At 44.0% G+C, this 22321-nt stretch overlaps 1 protein-coding gene across 1 annotated transcript in view; it reads left to right on the plus strand.

Moving 5' to 3' along the window:
- LCLAT1 (lysocardiolipin acyltransferase 1) overlaps positions 1 to 22035 on the plus strand; it is a 119615-nt gene extending 97580 nt beyond the window's left edge. Inside the window, exon 6 of the mRNA XM_084261020.1 lies at positions 21268 to 22035. Within this exon, the coding sequence (XP_084117146.1) occupies positions 21268 to 21776 (509 nt within the window). The 3' untranslated portion in view covers positions 21777 to 22035. The remainder of the gene's footprint in view (positions 1 to 21267) is intronic.
- The last annotated feature ends 286 nt before the right edge of the window (positions 22036 to 22321 follow it).

A 22321-nucleotide genomic window follows, 5' to 3' on the forward strand; every position in this document is an offset into this window, starting at 1 on the left:
TCCAGTAGTGTAAGCACTGGATCCGAAGGCTCCATATTCAAGGTAGTCCCAGGGGTCAGAGAGCAGTCCTGAGCTCAGATGTGTTTATTTGCCTGTGATAACATGGGTTGTTCTGCTGATGATACAAGACCATCTCAAATACATGTCTGCAGCTGTTCCTCTTGCTTCGTGCAGCCGCTTTCCCTGCAGCTGAGTTCCCATGGCAGGGCATGGTGCACATTTCATTAAGTCCTGCCAAGCCATCTCTCTGTAGCTCATACCTAGGAAGACCTCAAACAGAAAGAGATTTCTGGAAATCTCCACCTCGACAGCCAGGAAGATCGCTTGACCATGTTGCAGTGGAATCAGGCATGATATTACTGTTACATTTTCAGTGGTGGCATTTTTAAATCTAGTTACTGAATCCTCAGACCTAATCCAATTCAAAGGGGACACATAAAGAGAGAGAGAGAGGGAAAGAAAGGGAGAAAGAGGAAGGAAAATACAAATATTGTATGCAGAGATGCCTCTTGCCTGGAAGGGCGATGCCTATAAAAGGCTTACAAGCAGACTGCTAAAAGTAATAAATATTAGTAACCCCTTCTTGCATAAAACAAGGGGTCTCCATAGCAGTGCTTCCCTGTGAAGGTATTGGATTTTAGAAAGATTGGAGAGCTATTGATGGACTTTTTTTGTTTGTTTTTTTTACTTTTTTTGCTTGTTGTGAACTTAGAATGGCCTATGTTATAATGGACAAATATAAAATATCCCGTAAGGACACTGAACCAAATCCCCTCATTGCTGTTGTTGAAGTCTAGCTTGCAGACTTAGGAAAAGAACTGAATTGGAAGGTCAGTAGATTTCAGTATTTCTCCAGCTCTGCTCTCATCCCTAGTGCTGATCAATTATAACAGCAGCAGCAGACTGTATGTCAGGGCATCTTATGAGCTGAGAAATTATGAGTGTTGAAAGCTACTTCACAGATGTGTGAACCCAGGAAGGAGTTAGACTTGAATGATATGTATAGTGTTATGAACTGAGTCTGGCTTTGGATTTGTTTTTATTTTTTAATGCTGTGACAAGGGGCATAAAGTGAAGCGGCACTAAACTTATTCACAGGAATTCTAAAGCTATGTCCTCACTGCTGTGGTTTTCTTGTTCTCTGGGTAGAAATAGAGCATTTAAAGCAAAGCCAATATTGGTTCATTCCTCTAATAAGAAATATTGAAGAATATTTATACATGTCTGTTCACTGCAAGTAGTGAAGTCAGAAAATGAAATGCAGCTCTCAGTGTCGTTTAGGAACATGGAATTTATGATATGCTGCAGTTCCTTGTTTATTGTGTATTGTGTTTCACAACATATGGTGGTCGTGCATTTCCATCACTGTACCTTAATGCCTGACGTGCCTCTGGTGCCAAAATATCACACTGTGGGTTATCCACAGGCTACACTGGATTTACAATTTCCTGTTTCACCTTTGTAATCCAGAATGTTTTCTGTGTATTAATAGATAGACGTGCACGTTTTACCATAAAAATCTTACATGGGAATTCCTAAAGCAACCAGTACACAAGCTGTGGCATGCCATACAATTAATGATATAACTTCGGTTTTGCATTTAGGTTGAATTGTGAAAGGAAGACTGAAATCCCTTTTCTTAACATAAAATATTTTAAATCAAGCATTTATTATGCCTAGATTTGATAAGGCTACTTACCAGCCTAGACATGTTTGCACACAGCAGTATCTTCTCATTTAAATTCAATCACAGTCACAAAACAAGCCTGGCTTAGACTAGCTGAAGATATAAACTTCATTTTCATCTCATTAGGCCACCTGGAAGCAGCAATCAGTGAGTAGTCCTGACGTCAATGGTCTCTCTACTTCATTAAAATGTTAATTTCATGGCTTTAATTCCCTTTGTAAAACGTGCTGCTGCAGGACACTATATGCAGATTTATTCTGAAGCAGACAAATCTGCATGCCATATTCCTTTTTTAGTGCCTTAGGTTCCTTCAGATTTTTATTTTTAGCCATTCCTATTTTTATAAACTGCTGTGAAAAGATGATCACCATAACAACCAAAAAGTAAATATTTTCTTAAAACAGCCCTTTGAGAATGTATATTTAAGATTCAGGAATTTGGGGCATCATACATTTAGTGGTATTTTGTTCTGCTCTTCCCTTTTTCAGTATGCAAAAATGAGACAGGTATTGTTGCTGGTTAACAATTTCAGACAGTAATTTTTCAGGGGAAGCATCATGTGTAATAAAGCAGAAGCAGCTACATAGATCAGCTGTAACACCAACATTTTTAGTTGAGGTCCTGCTGATGACAGGATAAAATGATGGACTTTTCATCAGTTTTAGAATCCTTCCTTGACAATATGTACTTCCTCAGCATTTAGGCATATTCACCTTGCTTTAGGGACTACAGAATACACTGTCCTCAGTGTGGCTTTCACGCCACGCTCTTCTTTTTCCTAAGAACTGGGCACATCTGAAGTTTTTCCTCTGTGAGTCCCAGCGGGACTTCCCTGCAGCTAGCCCCAGGAGGATGCTCCTGGGAAGTGCCAAGGGACAGGGAGTTAACTTGGCCTCGGTGCCTGCCCTGGGACTGCAAGGAGACTGGTGTAGCTGTATCAGTCTGCTACCATACGCATCTCTGGTAGTTCTTTTGAAGGTGTGTGGCTCAGAGAGCAAAATGGAAATGGGCCCTGTGATTGTAACTGAGAAGTAGACAAAATAGCTTTAAAGATGTGAATACAGTAATGTTAGATAGACATCTTCCAGACCTCCATCAGCTTCCTATTTCAGATTAGGTAAAATAATCTGTAAATGAGTCTAAAAGCATGTTGGTACCTATTTTGTCACTCTTAGTGTCAAGGGGGAATGTTTTTGAAAGTCAGTGAAGACAGGTGGATGGTAGCCAATTCATTTCCATCTTGGGGCTGCTGCCTATGACGTTATTTCATCACAGGCAGCACCATAACTCAATGTACCAGTCAATTTAAAATGCCAAAGTGTGCCAGGGCTTTACTCTGTAGATGGAATTATTCATTCATGTCTGCAGTTTGCAAGAGTGGAGTGATACTATGATGACTTCTCAGATCACGGATTGATCAAGAAAAATATTCCATTTTGTAGCCTCTCTGAGACATTGGTTGTGACTGCAGCAGCATATTCACTCTTCTAGCACCGTGGTTTGATTTGGTGTACAGCTTCTCTGATAAACTAATGAAAGAATTTGTCTCTTTGGTGTGCAGTCCACCGAAACGTGAGTTGCTGCAGGTGTTGGAACAGAAGCTGTCCGTTTGCAGAATGAATTTTGTCATCTGCCTTGACATTTTGAAAGACCATTCCTACAGCACAGCAACACAGTTGAAGTTGCTGTTGTCACTTAATGAACTCACGACTGTAGGTTGACATGGCTTCGGGACCATAAAATTAAGAGATCTTTTTGTTTTGCATTTCTTTTGCCTCAGTCACTAATTATGTGCAGTTTCAGAGATATTCATGCTATAATTGCTTATTGTTTGGTTTGTTTACTTGCTTTTAATGCTCTCAGAAGCAGGGCAGATAGAAGGCTTGGTGGGAGTTACTTTGTGTCACCATTGCTTAGGCAGAAAACGGGCTGAGTGGTCAACTTTGAGTTTCAGCATTTGTCATGTTTTCCATGTTTCAAAAAGTAGAGCAAAGCTGCTAAAGTTCTCCTTCGGTTGTGTTTGCACATAGAGGGAGAGGTTTGTACCAGAGCTACCTCTTAAAGCTAAACTGGCTTCGAACTCAGCCAAGCTCAGCGGATTTTTCATCGCCCCATCGTTTATTTGTGAAAGATCAACTGGCAGATCATTCTGCAGTTCTTGAAAACTCTTAACTGTTCTTCAGATGAGAGATTATGCTCTTCAGGTAAACTTGAACACTCTCACCACCTTTGTTGACCTGCCATATGAATCAGTAGCAGCTGCTTTGTTCTGATTTGTAAGGACTGCCTTTGGAAAATGGGAGACATCCAGTTGCTCCTGGCTGATGAGGACATTGTGTTGTACCATGGCAAAGCCTTGCTGCGGGCAGTTGGGGCTTTCTACCAGCCCTGGGCCTGGTCTCTTCCTGACTCTCATTCCTCCAAAGCAGAGGTGTTGGTGCTTTTACTGGTGGTGAGGAGGCTTCTTGTCCTTTCCCTCCTGGCTGAAGCTGGCCACAGTTGTTTGTGCCTGTAGACCAAGCACAAGTTAGCATAGCAGTCTTCACCTGAAGCCTGTGCAGATGGTGCCTAACTTGTTCATGGCCATTGAGAGAAAGTGTTGAGACTTGTGTGGCTGGATGTTGACTGTAGCGAGCTGTGCTATGTACACAAGCACTGGAGGGAAAATATCAAGGTACCACTGTATTTCCTGGGATGTGCGTGTTTCCAATCTCTGTTTGCTGTTCCTGTACACCTCAGGATCTCCCAGCGGAGGAGGCTGTGGAGCAAGGACCACACAATGCCTTTTGTGCTTTCAGTGGTGAGCCTGGGGGCAGCAACACCCAGAGACCATGTTCAGGCAGTCTCCAGGGAAAGTTTCTGAACTCGACTGTGTTAGATACAGCAAAGTATGTTTATGGGAAACACAGCTCAAACAGATTTTCTGCTGTGGCAAATAGTTTCTCCCTTTAATTAAGCATTGTCCTCTCAGTGCACTATGTGAAACTTAAGGGACTTAATTCTTCCCGAGTTAAAATACTTAAGGAAAACAATTGTGTGCTGACAACAATGGACTTTTTAACTTACAGGCCATTTGTTTCTGTAATTTGTATGAAATAAATTGAACTGCCTAAGATGATTTTATTCATTGTGGTTTAGTTATGTACATATTCATATTTGTGTCAAAAAAATATGTTAAAAACGTTAGTAATGACTGGTGTCAGAGCTTTCTAGCACAGAGTGCCCCTGGAGTTAAGTTTTCCACTGGAGTTCAGAAATGGAAGTTTATAGCAGATGTTTTCAGGAAACCAATTTTAGACTTCTGTTCAGAGGGGCCTGTACAGCAGGGATTTACAGCGGTTTCTCATCTGTGATGTCAGCTGCCATGGGGTCACCTTCTGATCTGTGTAAAAAAGATCACTGCAGCCCATGCTTTTAACAGAAGGTATGGTGCTTGGCTTATGAGCCTAAACCTGGTCTGCTTGTCTTGAGCAGAGCGGTGCATTCAGCTCAGTGTTAGGCTGCTATGCTGCTGGGATAAGTGGTCTCTAGACCTCTTTCTTGCAATACTGAGACCAGATCTGAAGACGAACCGCTGGCCCATGTTTAACTCTCCTTGAGGTAGGAATCCAGCTTTTATGTCTCAGGCTGGCAGACTGACAGCATCACGCATGTGGAAGTACAAGATGGATGCCTAGATTTCAGCTGCCTTCTGGGCGCAGGAATGACTGTTCAGGCACTCTCAGCAGTCTTTGCTCATTTTCATTCAGAGGACTGACTTTAGTATCATTTTTCTAAGCACCTCTATGAGCGTAGTAGTTAGAACAAAACCATTAGCAAATTGTTTTATTTCTAGAGACAGATCTTTTTGCTGCTGTGCATTTAAAATGACTACAATCCCTCATTCATCTACAGGCCACAATGCTGTGTTTGCAAACATCCTGTGGTCCATAGCATCCCTTTTTCTTTTCCATGGCACTGTCATGGCTGTTTCTGTTGGTACATCCATTCTCACATGGCCAATTAAATGTAACTGATTTGGAGCTAAGGGCATTGATCAGGGGTTCCACCAGCCACTGTCAGAGGAAGCTCATCTGCTCCCAGACCTCTCCTTGTCTGTTTTCTGCAGGGCACCACGGGGTGGAGGACCAGCTCCTCTCCATGCTTCCTTTTTCCTAGCACTGTACTGGTGAAAGGAAAGCAAACATAGAGGGCCAGCAGAACACTGTTTGCATTGACGCTGTAAAAACAGCACATGTCCTTCACCTTGGCTCGAGTGAGTGGGGGGGTAACAGCTAACCCATGTTAGTGGGGAGACCACCACCCCAGTGCCATTAGGACACAAAGAGGAGTATGACTGGTTTTACAGAAAGAATTACTTGAGCTGCTTTCTATGTTTTATGTAAGGAAAGAAAAATAGGAGACATTAAGTTACGCCCCATGGGTACCTGTAGGGCCGTGCCTTCTTAAAGAGGTGCTACCTGATTGAGAGCAGTCAGATGAACTGGAGGGGGTTTGTGCTGGTTGCTCTCCCCAGTCTCCCCCCATTGGAGCTGGGAGGGCACATGTGTTATGTGAGGTTTCTCTGCATGAGGAGGGAACCAAAGGCCATCAGACACTTCAATTTTATGGCTCCTTTCCACCAGAGAAGCTCCACCAAGTAGCTGCAGTAGGGTTTGGGTCTGATCCCACGTCGTTAGGGAGGGAAGGAACTATATAATCATTATCCATTTTGGAAATTTTAACCACAGCCCGTGGAGGGATGGCAGTACTTTATCTGACAAATAAGTCAGTGTCTTTCATCAGCTGATTATAATCATCTTGGAAGTTCCAGTGTGTCTGGTTTTCCCTATTTTTTTTTACTATTGTGTTTTGTTTAACTTTCCCTAATGAGCCCAGTGAAAAGCAATTGTTCTAAATAAATCATGTGCGCTACACAGCAGTATATCACAATTAGGTTTCCATTATACTTTAATTAGGCATTCCATTATTGAATTGATGTCTTTGGCTTCTTCCAGGTCTCAGACTAATCCTGAAACAAATTCCTCTTTGTGGATAAATATTAGTCAGTCGTAATTAAAGAGTATTCATTGTAGTTGTGGCTTTTCATTAAATCCCTTTCTGATTAAGATGGCTCCCTCAAGTACTGGACTGATTAAATTTAATAAGATTTGTCCTCTTCTGTGTATCATGGTCTGGTGGAAACTGTCTTAGCACCAGGGGATTGCGAACAATAAGTTCATATCTCAGTGCAGGCAGGCATGGGTCTAAATGCCTGTTATATGCAGTGCTGGATGCTCTCATGTCAGGGGGCTCCACCGTTCATGGGGTTGATCAGTAGAGGGGAAAAATCCCCATGGAAATTGAATTAGTAATGTTAGGGTTGAATATCAAAGGTTAAGTTACATCTAGATGGTTACAGTAAGGAATAGAAGATTAGAGTGTGTTAGAGGCTGTTTTTTTGTTGACAAATTCATGACTAGGGTTTTTCTGCTTAATGAAGGCCTGAGTGGTGCTCAGCCCAAAGTGATTTCACTCAGCAACATGTATAGATGAGCTTGTTTCCATGTAAACATACCTCATCTGCCAATTCAGATAATAAAACAGAAGTTCTCCTAACAGCAGAGTATGAAAATACTTTCAGAGCAAAATCTTTGTCCTGGATTTAAAACAAGGTGGAGCAAAAGCACCACCTTTGGCTTTATAATGGCTCTGTATCCATCAGAGAGACATTAATAAGCCTCACAATTTCCGTGTGCTAAATTCATGCTGCCTTGTCAGGCTGCTGGTGCTGTTCTGCATTCCTCTTGCTTTGTACACAGAAATGAAAACAAACCACTCTGACCAAGAATGGCAGTAGCACAAATTGGCAAGGCATGAAATGCAAGCGATTGGCTAAGGACGTCTACGGAAGCACTCCATCCAAATATTTGGGGTGGCTGCTAGCAGGTGTTTTTTCAACATCTGGTTCATACTCTATTTTTGGGGCAGGGTACATTTTCATCTAGTGTTTTAATATAACATGGGCCATATTTGTAATGCCAAGTCTCTCAAAAGTTTCTTATGTAATTTCAGTTTATCCTCACATACCCCAAATGTAACAGTAGTGGCTATATCATCTAGCCCATCTTTTGAATGGCGAGGAATCGGAGTTGACCTCTAATTCCAGATTGCTCTTCCTGGGGCTGCACTAACCATGAGTGATGCCCGGAAGGGTTTGAAGAAGGCAAGGTTAGAAAGCGGTGTCAGGTCGCTAGGCAGCTGAAGAGTACTCTCTGGTGGTTGGCTTTGGGTAGTGATAAGAACAGATGGCAAAATGCACCGAATTACCAGAATGTCACTCGTCTGTAGCCATCAAAAAAAGGGACAAAAATAAAGTTGGGTGAGGAAAGGAAGCGGAGCTTTCTCTCTCTGAATTATAAAAAAGAATAGATTTAATGCACTAGCAGCCAAGAATAAAGTCTCTTCAGTAGTCGTCATTTATTTACTTATTGCTACCGTCACAATACAGCGTTGCGTGGTGTTATGCTATTCATAGCACCATCCTTCCAGGGGTATGAAAGAAGGGCTGATGGGAAGTGACAGGTCCACAGCATTTCTGAGGAGATAGGATGCACTTTGATCCATCGATTACTGAGCAAAAATTGCCACAACTGCTTCCTTCTCAGTATCTGTTGTGGAGTATTTTTCTCTGGTCCTCACAGTCTCACACTGGCTTTGTAATGACTTCACAAAAGGCAAGACTTGAAGTAAGTTGCATGTTCAGCCTGCAGATCGACTGGGGTTTAATGTTCATCTATCTAAAACAATTGGAAAATTATAAAAATCAGTGAGGAAATGATGAAAAAAATTCCTACCCTATGTACTAAAAAATCACAAAATTATTTAAAAAATAAATAGATGTATAGGACGGGAGTGTAAGCAATGCTTTTGGAAGACTTGGGAAATAAGTCACATCCAATATAGTGAACAGGGATATTGGGAAGGGTAGCTCCTTTTACGCTTGTATTTTAATTGTGATCATAGGATCACAGACTATCCTGAGTTGGAAGGGACCCACAAGGATTGTCAAGTCCAACTCCTGGCTCCACACAGGGCCAGCCATGTCAGAGCAGGTGACGAAGTGCATCATCCAGGTGCTTCTCGAACTCAGCCAAGCTGGGTGCTGTGACCACTTCCCTGGGGAGCCTGTTCCAGTGGCTGACCACCCTCTCAGTAAAGTACCTCTTCCTAACACCCAACCTAAAGCTACCCTGTCGCAGCTTCATGCCATTCCCTCATGTTCTGTCAATGGTCACCAAAGAGAGGAGATCAGCGCCTGCCCCTTTGCTCCCCCTCATCAGGAAGCCACAGACTGTCATGAGGTCTCCCCTCAGGCTCCTCTTCCTCAGGCTGAACAAACCAAGGGACTTCAGCCTCTCCTCGTAAGACTTCCCCTCCAGACCCTTCACCATCCTCGCTGCCCTCCTCTGGACACTCTCCAATAGCTTTGTGTCCCTCTTGTACTGTGGTGCCCAAAACTGCCCCCAGTACTTGAGGTGAGGCCGCACCAGCGCAGTGTAGAGCAGGACAGTCACCTCCCTGGACCAGCTGGCAATGCTGTGTTTAATGCACCCCAGGATGTGGTTGGCCCTCCTGGCTGCCTGGGTGTGCTGCTGGCTCATGTTTAACTTGCTGACAACCAAGACCCCAAATCCCTCTCAGCATGACTGGCGTCTAGTGTCTGATCCCCCAGTCTGTGGGTGCAGCTAGGGTTGACCCTTCCCAGGTGCAGAATCCAGCACTTCCCCTTGTTAGACTTCATGCTGTTGGTGATTACCCAGCTCCCTTATCTGTCCAGGTCTCTCTGTAAGGCTTCCCCATTCAACAAATTCAACAGCTCCTCCCAATTTGATGTCATCTGCAAATTTACTTAAGACATCCTCTAGTCCTGAGTCCAGGTTGTTTATGAAGATGTTAAACAGAACTGGACCTAAAATGGAGCCCTGGAGAACCCCACTAGTGACTGGCCACCAGCCAGATGTAATCCCATTCACTATCACCCTCTGGGCCCAACGAATCAGCCAATTGTCCAAATTGGCTTTGTCTAGTTGTACGCTGGACATTTTGTCCCTGCTGGATGTTTTGTCCAGCGAGATACTGCGCGACCCGGCATCGAAAGCCTTAGTGAAATCCAAAAAAATAACAGCAGCTGGTTTCCCTTGGCCAACCAGCTGGGTGACCTTGTTGTAAAGGGAAATCAGATTGGATAGACAGGACCTTCCTTTTCTGAACCCGTGTTGGCTGTGACCAGTGACTGCGTTGTCCTTTAAGTGTTTTCCAATAACTACCAGTATGATTTTCTCCATAATTTTACCAGGAACTGAAGTAAGACTGACATGCCTGTAATTACCAGGGTCATCGTCTTTCTTACCCTTCTTGAAAATGTGGATGACGTTTGCCAGCTTCCAGTCAACTGGGACCTCTCCAGATTCCCAAGACCACTGAAAAATAATTGCAAGAGGTCTCGCGATGACATCAGCCAGCTCCCTGAGCACCCTGAGATGAATCCCATTGGGATCCATGGACTTATATGGATCCATAATGCTGAAAGCTAATGCATGCTTCTGCACTCCCACATGGCAGTTCACACACATCGCTTCTCCTTACATCTTTAAAAGAAATTCCCAGGTTTTAAGCCAGCTGTGCTGTTTACCTAGCAGTAATATCCTGCTATGTTGAGCATCACTGGAATGGCAGTTGTGTATGTAAACTGTTCCAGAATGATTTTGCTTTACTGTTAACTCAACGAGGCCGGTCAGAAATGACAGTGGAAACTGCAGATGCAGCAGCTGGATTCTGGCAGAACTGGAATAGGAATGCGTTTTCTCTGGTAAAGATTGATGTTTAATTCCGTCTGTATTGGAAGGGAGATTGTTCATCCAGGCTGAGAGCAAAAAAAATGTTCATGGGTCGATTACTACTTTCCCAGGTTTCCGGTGCTTTCAAATGCCCAACAATGAACAGAGAAATTTGGTAGATAGTCTGTTGTATTCAAAGAAACAACAAGCTTGAGCTGTTTTCTCTCTGTGCGTTTATTTTAAGGATATTTGTTATCTCTCTTTTTTTTCTTTATTGTCACAATACTTGGCTTTCCAGAAATACTTGGATGACTAGTTTCGTATTCTTCATAAAAGTTTTTTTTTAAAAAAGAAGAGCCATTTCCAAATGTATGTGTATTTGCCTGTCTAGAAAGATATCACGACACCGTAGAGTGCGTGTGATGCTTTTGAAAAGGATTTCACTGCAGTGTAGTAAATTATCTTTATTTAAGGCACATTTGTGGTTCTTGTCAGAATTTGTTGGCTGTTTGCCAGGAAATTTGTTAGAGCTGAGCAGAGTTGGAGGGTTGCATACCAGTGCATCCGTGTCTGTCTGTTATAGGAAATAGTTTTTTGTATGACTTAGCAGCATACTATAAACCTAGGAACACCTTCTCCTTCCTGACATGTAACATACCCATGAGAACGAAGTCCCATATGTGTAAGAAGGGCAGGTAAGTAGTATGGGAATGAGCAGATATGCAGGTGAGGGAAGAAACGTGGCATTTTTGTTATCTGCATTTGACAAATATAGTTTGGGAATGATAGAGTAGAGTGTGGTGAGTCAGTTATGCCTGATCATCCCTAGTGACTGGAAATAACTTGTTATTCTAACCCTTTTATCCCTCCTCTCCCTCCTCCACATATGTTGTACTTTAAATATAGCTCAACTAGCTTTTGCTTTGTAATTTGCTAAATAGCTCTTCAGAGCTGGGAATGGAAGACTGGAGACAACAACCCCCGGGCAGTCTTGCAGATGGAGCCGTTGCGTCTGTGTGTTCCCCATCGTTCCCCATCGCAATGTCTGGGTCCCTCCTCTCCCCTGCACACCCTTCCCTCACCTGCTCAGACGTTCTTCTTTTAAGCAAGCAAACTCAGTTCCTGAAGTCATTAGTGGGTTTGTGTTGAGAGCGGTACCCAGGAGCCATGTGTGGTGTTTCAGACAAGCTGGCTGTGGCTTTGATAGCAGCTGGGGTCTGAGGGCCCTCATCCAGGGAGAGATGGCAAGAAAGAGCTGTATCTGGAAAGCCTTAACAGAGGTTGTAAAACAGTGTGAAACGTGTGAAATCCAGCACCACAACCCATACTTGTATTTTGCTTGTAAAGTGTAGCTGTGCAAACAATGCAAGTAGTAGTAATGAACTAAATCTTCTGTATTTCGTTCTGGCTTGATAGGGGCTTAAGTATTTTTGTACAGTTTAATCCACAAACTAAGAATCAGTTTATCATTCAATATAACTTGCAGACCAGGATAGCACACTTGGTGATCCACTCTTAGCTTTCCCAGCTTCCCCACAGCACTGGCTTCTCATACCATACCTGAATTACGCCATGTCTTCTTTCTTGTGTTAGCTCTGATTTGGTTTGGAGAGGAGGAAGGGAGCTGGCAGGTGCGTCATCTGAAGAAAATAGCATCCTTCACGTTCAAATAGAGAAGTGGGACAGCTACTCCTCTTGCTGTAGTAATACTGGTTTATAGTCCTGCGAAGAATCACTCAATCAGTAAGAGGCATTTAAGTTGATTAGATTTTATTGGCAGACCAAGTTCAGTGTAGCAATGCTGATTTAAGAAAAAAAAAAATAGAGGAATTGCCTATCTCATGTTAAAAGCTTTAAGACAACACAGGATGTCTGTCTTACAACATCCCACGGCAAAACTGAAAGCACTCTGCGCAAGCTCCTGTGGCCAGTGTTATTCAGGAGATCGGATTAGATGATGATAACATTCCAATCTGGTCTTAAAATAATTAAATGAGGTATTTAGAGAGATTTCAAAGTCATTGTGCATCTCTTTCCCCCTCCCACCCCCCTCTCCCTCCTGACAGCTTCAATTAGTGGTATTGTTTTACACATTAATGAGATGTGGTATCGGGTTGCAAAACTATGTGATTTTGGTGTGTTTATGAAAATATTTAAACATATGCAATGATTCCTGGTATTTCTGAGAATGTCCTCATATCTCTATATCTCTGGAAGTACTTTTGTAGGGGCCCGGGTTGCCCTCTACTCTTCCATACGGCACCCAGAGCACAGCTCCATCCTGCTGGCCAGGGATGTCCCTTCCCCAGGGGATGTCCCTCCCTGGGCTCTCGCCCTCGAGGACAAGAGGTGCAGTTTCCTGAAGTCCTTCCTGTGGGCAGGTGGAAGGTCTTCCCCTTTCCTTATATCACAAGGTATCACAATGCCGCTAGAAAATCAGATAGCTACAGTAAGAATTGGTATGTAGGATTGCTCTTCTCTGTTAATCAAGGCCAGCATTAGCATTCTGTCTTTTTTGTTTGCTTATTTGATTGCTACACTTACCCAAAAAAGATTTCCAATAACTACTGAGTTGAAAGTGATTTAGATTAACCCTGGGTGACACTGCTACTTTAAGGAGGGCTGCCTGACGTTTTAAATCTTCACAAGGATGATACTTCCCAGGAGGGGTTGTAAATCCTTGAAGTTGCTCCCTCCTGATACTGTGTTCTCAAAGAAAAATGGCTCAGATCTCGGGAGCCAAGACAGTAATATTTCCCAGTAAGCAGTTTTACATGGCTTTTGTTTTAATGTCCAAAAATGTATCCTTTTCTCAAAGCTAATGTACAATACTCAGATATTGTGAGACATAATTAGTTCTGTTCTACTTGTTTTCGTATCTATTTTGATTATGTTGCTGGTGAGTTTATTTACAGAAATGCGCAACCTCCTCCTGCCAGGTTTCTTAAGGAAACCTATACAAAGCTGAGAATATTAAGGGGTGGGTGGGGGAGCTAGAACCAGAGTTTTATGGCAGCCTGGAGCTGTGCAGAGCATCTGGAGCTGTGTGATGAAGGGACAAGTGTGCTGCTTTGCAGGAGGAAGGGGCTATAGTAATTCTGCGGTGGGGAGTAGAATGGCCAAGGGCCTCACATGTTGGTCCCACTTTTCACAGAACAGCTTATTTTAAGGTTATGATGAATATTTTGTTGTGAGAGCGTATCAGTATACCTCTCCCTGTTCTGGCTCAAAGATTCATCAGGGCACTGTTCTGTGATGTACTGTGGTTAAGAATAGCATCTTCGCTGCTGGATCAATACAAGGGAAGCGACTGTATAATCCTCATATGATTTAAAGTAATGCCAATGATAACTAAAGTAGGACAAATTACAGCTGCAGAGATCCTTGCTAGGGATGGGTAATGGCCACCACTGTTAATGCCAAGGAGGCTCAGCTGCCTGTTCACCTTCTGGACTGCTGAGTGTCTTGTCTGAGCATGGATTTGCCTGGGGCCCACCCTCATTTTTAGCTCACCGAGGGTCATTTTGGCTTGAAGAGCTTTTGTTCTGAATCATTGTTTTGGCCCTCAAGTTGCTGCTTATGTAAAGTTGGTGCTTATATAGATCCTTCTGTCTGGCAGTGAGCTTGCTCAGCATCGCTCAGTCCCAAGTATGAGCTGTGTCCTTGTCACTGACACAGTTCAGAACTGAGGAATGAGCTGTGCTGCAGCTCCTGAGCGATCCTTACAGCACAGGGCTTGGGTCCCTCCAACCAACCCAGTTACTTGAGGCTGCGCTGTGGGGCTGAGCATCACTTCAGGCAGTTCTCACCAATTGCAGCTACCTTTCAGTATTTGCTTGGCAAATGTATTGGAAAGCAGCTTAAAGTAGTTTAATGCTTCCTTGTACCTTCAGGATGTTTTTCCCCCGGAATTAAAATAATGTCCTGACATTGTATTTAATACCCGCATTTAAAAGTAATTTCCAGTTTACCTTTATTCTGAACCAAGTAAGAGGGTCTTGGTTGTAAGTGTTTTTAATAGCTTGTGAATGAACAGCTTGCTTGCACACACACACGGAGCACAGTGGGAGGTAGAGAAAACCCTAAAATCCAGACAGAGAAACAGATCCTTTACCTTGGTTCCTCTGAAGGCTGTAGCAGGAGAGCCATCAGCCGGTGGGCCAGGGGTAGCAACAATCACAGTGGGAGAGGCTTCTGTGCATCACCTGACAAACTAAGGAGTGATACTGCTTGCAGGGCTTTGGGACTTGTTAGGGGCTGCCCAGGAGGAGCATTTGGGGATTGTATTAAATTTATTATGCTGTATTTAGAGGAGGAGCCAAAAGTGTGCAAGGGGTAGTTCAGGGTGACTTGGGAGGAACAAGTTTGGGAAAATAGAGGAACGAGGGATAAAAGGAGATGGTCCCATAAAAATGGGACTGGTCAGTATCTGCCTGCGCCTTGTGCCTGATCAGTCCAGTTTGTTCCATCTTCTCATTAAACTCCATTTCTAAATATTTTCCTGGGCAAGGGGACTCTGGGTGTGCATATAGAGGTTCAGTTGCCAGCAACTGGAGAGGCCATGGTAGTCTGTGTCTACCATGTGGATGCATATGTCAGTATGGGATCACTAGTGACTCCCAAGCAGGACTAGCAGGCAAGTAGGGCAAGAGGCTTGGGAGCCCAGGTATTAGAGAGACTATAAGTCCTGGTCAGATGGTCACAATTTGCTACTGGAAGGGACTACAAGACCCAAGCCTGTGTTTGAGGAGACTGTGAGGTCTGCGGTTAACTGAGATCAGTTTGTGTGTTTGTCTCTGGATAAGGCAGCTGAAGAAGAAAGGATCTGAAGACGAGCTAGTAGGTTGCCCTGACTGCCTAAGGCCAGTTACTGGAGGGATCAACAGTGTATGTCTGTTTGTGCAAGGGATCTGAGCCAGCCACTGGAGAGGGGCTGTGGCCACGGGGGTTCATGTGCCAGTGTGCCAGCACCTGGGAAGACAAGGACCCAGGGGCAGCTACAGCATAGACTGTCTATGGCCAGTTCCTGGAGGGATCCATAGCCTGTATGCAATTGCCACCATCAGACCTTTAAACTAATCACCCAGGGAAGAAAACATGATCCGGCCACTTTGCTTGAGTGCGGTGCCTTCTCTCCATGTTGATCCACATGTGTCAGTCTGCCTGTGTCCGTGTGCTCTGTGTGTGTGTATTGGGAATATGTGCTCAGACTCACTTCTAGCTGGGCCAGGGAGATTCGGCAGCTTCACTTCTACTGGGCTACCAGATGCTGCCACTTCTAACATGGAATAAAAATTCTGATGGAACAGCTGGTGTAGTGAAAGAAAATGTCCTAATTTTTCCTTGGAAATATTTTCTAAAAGAAGTCATCTTCCTCTGCTGCTGTTATTTTAGTAATGAGCCTGGTTAAGTTCTTCCTCTGCCACCTCTGAGCGCAATGCCCAAAGCAACCAGCTGTGCATTGTGATTGCACGAAGTAATGTCGTATATCAAGAGAGCCTGAAATATAAATAACTTTGATTGGAGCACGGAAAGTTTCAAAAGAAAAAGAATAGTGCTTTTTGAGGCACTTTGTCATCCCAGAACGGAGACCGCTACGCGGATTAATCAGCGACTGCAAGTTGTGCAGGTTAGAGCTGCAAAACAACAATTACAAATAAAATTTCCTCTTCAGTCCTGAGCACTGTAGTAAGCTTTGCTTTTCAGAGGTGCTTTTATAAAGCATGGGACAGAATATTGTTCACAGCTATGAAGGATACAGGTTTCAGCATTGCAGAAAGGAGGTCATGAGACTGTGAAGCTACTGAAACTGGTGTTCTCTTGTAATGAAGAGCTGGGCTACCTGCCTGATGTTTTAGCCTTAATGGCAGTTTCTTAGGTTAATTAGATTTCAGATGCAAAACTGTGAACATTATTTGTTTTCCCCTGCCCTTCATTCCTTCCCCAGAGGGATGTGGATACACTTAGGATAAAGAAGATCCCTCCTGTCACTAAAATCCTTCCACTAAGTGGTTTGTCCACCAAGAGCTTCTCTGAACTATGTGCAAAGACTCTTGTTTACTTCATGTTTGAGCCACTTAGAGAAGTGGCTTCCCTTAGGGCAATTTCTTTTTAAAATGTGCAGAAGCAGTTGGGGATTTCTTTAAGCAGATCTTTAAATTTGGGTGGAAAGTTTTAAACTCAGGACTGCCCTTTGTCTTCACTTAGGATCATTTTCTTATGCTGGTTGATTGGGACCTTGCTTTTGGTCTGAAGCATGTGCTGTTAGCTATCTCCAGACTGCAGAGAGAAAGAGATTAACTTCAGAGGGAAGTGGAGACACTAAAGATGCTCTAGCTAAGGATGCAGGTTCAAAACTGCCTGACTAAACCTAGCCTAAGGGAATTCTTGTCCCTGACCAGAAATGGTCTACCTTCATCTGCTGCGGTAACTTTTCTTCTTTTTAGCAGATTTTCTTGTAGCATGCTTGACCCTGTCCATATTAAAAGATCCCATTAATAAATCAGAGAATATGCAAACCCTTTCTGTTCAAGAGTGCAGTGTGGGTCCTGCAGCCTTCACTGTGTATAATGCTAGCAGGACACGTTTCTTTCAGTCACTGTAGAAAACTGATTGAAGCTGGCCCTTTCCACATGCCTGGTTTGCCAGGGAATTAAAGCTTCAGGCTGCCATTTGTGTGGAGTTTTTAAATATGTATGACCCAAACAAGGGGCCTGTTGAGAAAGGCTCTAATCCCTTGCATCTGCAACCTGGTATTCTGCTCTTGTCTCTTTCTGATGTCTCTGTGCTTTCAGATATGCTAAATCTACCTTTGAAGTTGCATTTCTTCTTGTGTAAAATATCCTTTAACAGGTGAACCTTGCAACTGGGAATTAGGACATACCGATTCAAGTTGGACACAATGAGCAGTTGACGTAATCACCCTTTGCCTCTGTTTCTCCATTTGCAATGCAGAGAGAGTCATACCCACCCTCCTGTACACAGCTCTTTGAACTTTGTTCTGGGTAACTAATTTAGAAGCCATGATGTAATGTAGACTTTACACAGTCTAGCATGAAGCCCTGCTGGAAGGTATCTGTCTGGGGATGCCACAGATCCATAGGTAAGGGGTAGAGGCTTTCCTATTCCCAATTAGGAACTCATAGGCAGAAATACACCTGTGTGCTGAAGGGATCAGAATAGCTGTGTGTGTGCAGGGAGTCCTGCCCAGTCCTGCCAGTCCAGCACTTTCACAGAATCAGAAAATCGGTGTCTGAAGCAAATCTGATGATTAATCAATCGCCCATGGTTTCTGTGCCAGTGATCCTTAGGTGTAAAGCCTTGATTCTTCAAGAACATCTGCATGTAAAGGCAGACTGTTGAGCTGCAAAGATGCAAAGGACTGGAAGGTGGGTGAGAACCTCGTGTAGCCAAAAAACTCTCTTCATAGAAGACGATTTTTGTGCAAGAATCTCTGGAAGACTGAATTTTTCTGGTGTCCCTCTTAAGGGAAGGTGTGTAGCTTTTATGCGCCACTAGGACCTGGGGAGCTATGAAGGATCAGGAGGAAGGCGAGATGAGTATCTCTTAGAGGTTTCTGTAGCAGCCCTTCTAGGTCATACAGCATGCCTTTCTAAAACACAAGGCATCCCCAATTAGGGAATGTCTGTCCTGTATAGCGACTGTAATTCCTTCTAATGGCAGAAATATTTGGAGAAGGAAAAGTGCAAGCTGTTTTCAAAATGCTGAGGTGCATCAGGATGGCCAGGGTGGAAGGTTTTATCTGTGCAGAACATGGTGACTCTCTGCTTAGATAGATAGGATGTATTCCCATGGTGAGACAAAAGCTGGAGTATTGGGTATTGAGTTCTGATAGACCTCCTAGGAGCTCTTTAAAAATCCAAGTAACCTGCCACAAAACTGTCCAAGAGAGATCATAATAAGACACCACAGTTATAAAATACTCTTAAAGGCTGTATAGGGGTTTTTCCCCACTTGTGATATTTGGAGCTGAACTTCAGATACATCATTTTGAACATGGCCTCTCAAAGTAGCTTCCTATTCTGTTTCTGACATTTTGGAGCCATAAAGGAAAGCCAAAATGCCAGGGATGGGGAGCAAATGAAAAGGGGGAGAAGGGCTAAAGAGTAGGTTTTGATCATCTTTGCGAGAAGTGACATCATCTATGAGAACAAAAGTCTTCTGTCACTGCAACTGGAGACAGCTCTTAGTCTCCAATTCTATTTCGCCCTGAGCCAGCCAGCCAGCCAGCCAAATAAAAACAGTGGGATAAATCACTGCTGGCAGAACTTAATGGTTATGCAACATCCAGTGCACCACGCGCCTATTTTTAGATCAGTTTTACACTAGCAGAATTTGCTTTATAAAATCTAAAAAGAATGTCTGGTCAGAGGCCAGGAGATAAAGAGGGTATTTAGAAAGTGCAAAACCTAAAAATGCTCGGTGCAAAGATGAGCTAGCAAACCCCACTGCTGTCTTCCAGGCCCAGGCAGCGGCTGAGCACCATGTACTGCTTGCTCACCCCTACCCCAGGAGGGGAAACAGACAGAGCCCTGTGGGTTGGGATAAGGACAGGTACTGACACAGCACCGCCAAAGGGGAACAACAGAGCCCAGGACAGAACACACACCGATACAGACACACAGACACAGACACACAGATGACACCGAGCACTTTACCTACCTGATGAGGGGGTAACACAGAGCACTGCACCTACACAATGACTGACTCTACACCTGACCGCACTCGTACTGTCCCAGAGCTACATGGACTTGCTTCTCCCCATCCAGCCCCTTTCACGGGGGTGTGATGTCAGGTGGGATGGAAAACAGCCCAGGCCAGCTCAGCTCACCTGTGCTGGCTGCCTGGGGGAGTTCCCTCTGGTCTGGCCAGAACCAGGACACCCACTTTAGCAATACTGATGTCCTTTCAAGAGCACTGGTTCAATGAAGCATGGTAATGAAGAGTAGAGAGGTTTTTTGTCAGTGTTCCTTTGCAATTCTAATCTGCAATTGCTCTGTAAATATGTCAGTATACTCACTGTTGTGGTGTAACCCAGCAGGCAGCTAAAGCAAACACACAGGCGTTTGCCCACCCCCACGCACAGTGGGATGGGGGGAGAATTGAAAATAAGGATGAGAAAAATGAAAAGTAAAACCCATGGGTTGAGATAAAGACGGTTTAATAAGACAGAGAAAAGATGATTATGATGATGATAAAAAATTATAGAAAACAAGCAGCACACAGCACAGTTGCTCACCACACAAAGGCAATGCTCCACTAGTTCCCGAGGCAAGTCACTTCCCAGCCAACCCTCCACTTATAGATGGAGCATGATGTAATATGGCGTGGAATATCCCTTTGGCCAGTCTGGGTCAGCTGTCCTGGCTGTTTCCCCTCACACCTTCCTGGGTGCTGTCTCCCATCCCCCCCATCCCCCCCATCCCCTTCTTGTTGGCAGGGCAGTGTGAGAAGCTGAAAAGTCCTTGTCTGCTTGGCAACAGCTAAAACATCAGTGTGTTATCAACATGATTCTCATCCTTAATCCCAAAGAAAATTACCTCTAGCCCTGCTGAAAGCAGGATACAACGGGCTAACCATGAGGCCTCATCTGGAATATTGTGTGCAGTTCTGGGCTCCCTGGTTCAAGAAGGACCGTGAGCTACTGGAGAGGGTACAAAACATGGCTATGAAAATTCTTGGGGGACAAGAACACCTCTCTTACGAAGAGAGGCTGAGGGAGTTGGGACTTTTTAGCCTAGAGAAGAGAAGATTAAGGGGGATCTTATCAATATTTACAAACACTTCAGAGGTGGGGGTCAGGAGGATGGGGTCAGTCTTTTTTCAGTGGTGCCCAGTGGCAGGACAAGAGGCAGTGGGCATAAACTTGAACATAGGACGTTTCACCCATACACGAAGAGGCGCTTCCCCACTGTGAGGGTGGCAGAGCACTGGCACAGATTGCCCAGAGAGACTGTGGAGTCTTCTTCTCTGGAGACGTCCAAAACCCGCCTGGATGTGTTCCTCTGTGACCTATTCTAGGTGAACCTGCCTGGATGCTGTCCTGTGCAGCCTGCTCATGGTGATCCTGCTCTGGCAAGAGGGTTGGACTGGATGGTCTTCAGAGGTCCCTTCCAACACCTGACATTCTGTGATTCTGTGGAGTGCTCTGCAAAACCAGCTGAGCTACAGAGATACTCCTCATCCTTTGCAAGATATCCTAGATTTAACGAGCTGCTGACATTTAGCTAGCGTATGTTTCATGTATGTTTTCTCAATCTTCAGCAAATTAGGATTGTGTGTGCTGCTCGTTCCAGATCAAACCGAATGTTTCAGTGTTCACAGGAACATACACCAAGTTGTATTCCATTAGCTAAAAGCAATTTCAGCTTGCAGCACAGGTACAAATATCTGAAGATCAGTCTTGCATACTCTGCACTTTGTCCAGGACTGGATGTGCATCTCCTTTCTTTAAATTTGACATTATCCTCTTAGTCACTGTTGTAATTCTTCATTAGTTTGTACTGTGTATAATTTTGATGCCAATTTTTTTTTGCTCAGATTCAGAACAGGCAATGATTGGGAAAAGTTTGACCTCTCAGCCGTTAGAAATTCCAGCAGATGAAACATGCCCTGCATAGCTAACACATCTTTGGGATTTCTGCCACCATTTTGACAGTTTCCCATCATGCCTGGAAGTGACTTAGTGTTCTGACCAGTCCATTGTCCATATTGATATTTTTCTCAAAACCTTTCTTCTAGGTGACAATCTCGATGCTATCCATGACATAACTGTGGCATACCCCCAAAACATTCCTCAGACAGAGAAGCACCTTTTGAGCGGCAACTTCCCAAAGGAGATTCACTTCCACGTCCAGAGGTATCCCATAGAAACAGTGCCCACTTCTAAGGAGGAGCTGCAGCTCTGGTGCCGAAAACGTTGGGAAGAGAAGGAGGAGAGGCTCCGGCGCTTCTATGAAGGTGGAAAGTGCTTCAGTGCAACAGGGCAAAGCGTTATTCCACCCTGTAAATCTGAGCTCAGGGTCCTGGCAGTGAAGTGCATCTCGCTGCTGTACTGGACAGTGTTCCCCCTGGGAGCGCTCGCAGCGCTGTACCTGTACAGCTTCGCACGCTGGTATTGTGCAGCCATGATCACGTTTTTTGTCGTGCAGCAGAAGGTATTTGGTGGGCTGGAACTGATTGAACTCGCTTGCCATCGGTATTTTAAAAAGCAGCAGCAATTTCACAACAGGAAAATAAAACCCAATTAGTTCTGGAGGAGAGAAAGGTGTTCAAGGGGATGGGTTTGAGATGTCCTGCAAGTTTTATGCACAGGGAGGAATTTTTGCATGAGAATTGTCTTTTGCTCTCGCCATTGTTAGACATTTGCACTTGATTCTGTGAAAAGAAAGAAAGTTGTTAGTTATTGCTACATGTGAAAATGGTAGTTTTTATCTCTGAATGTAATTTCAACATTGCTCTTGCAAGCACCTAGCAACTGCATTCTGCTGTAATTAAGAAACAAATTGCTGGATTACTGAATACTGGTAAGGACATTAATAAATGTGACATGCACTGAATTGTGATGTAGAAACCCAAACGGTCCAGCTGAGAGGGACAGATGTATGACCTTGGTGTAATCACATTCCCATAGGCAAGCTCCCCATTTGGAAAGCTGGTAAGTTTAACAATGTTTTGATGGTAGGTGGAAGTTGGAGTAGTTCTGTTTCTTTTTTCTACTTCAAATATTCAGACTTATTTTAAAGAATCATTTTTTGCATAAGCTTTCCTGAACACTACTGAACCTACCACTATT

The sequence above is a fragment of the Gallinula chloropus genome (assembly GCF_964237585.1).
Source record: "Gallinula chloropus genome assembly, chromosome: 3".
In the NCBI taxonomy this organism is placed as follows: domain Eukaryota; kingdom Metazoa; phylum Chordata; class Aves; order Gruiformes; family Rallidae; genus Gallinula; species Gallinula chloropus.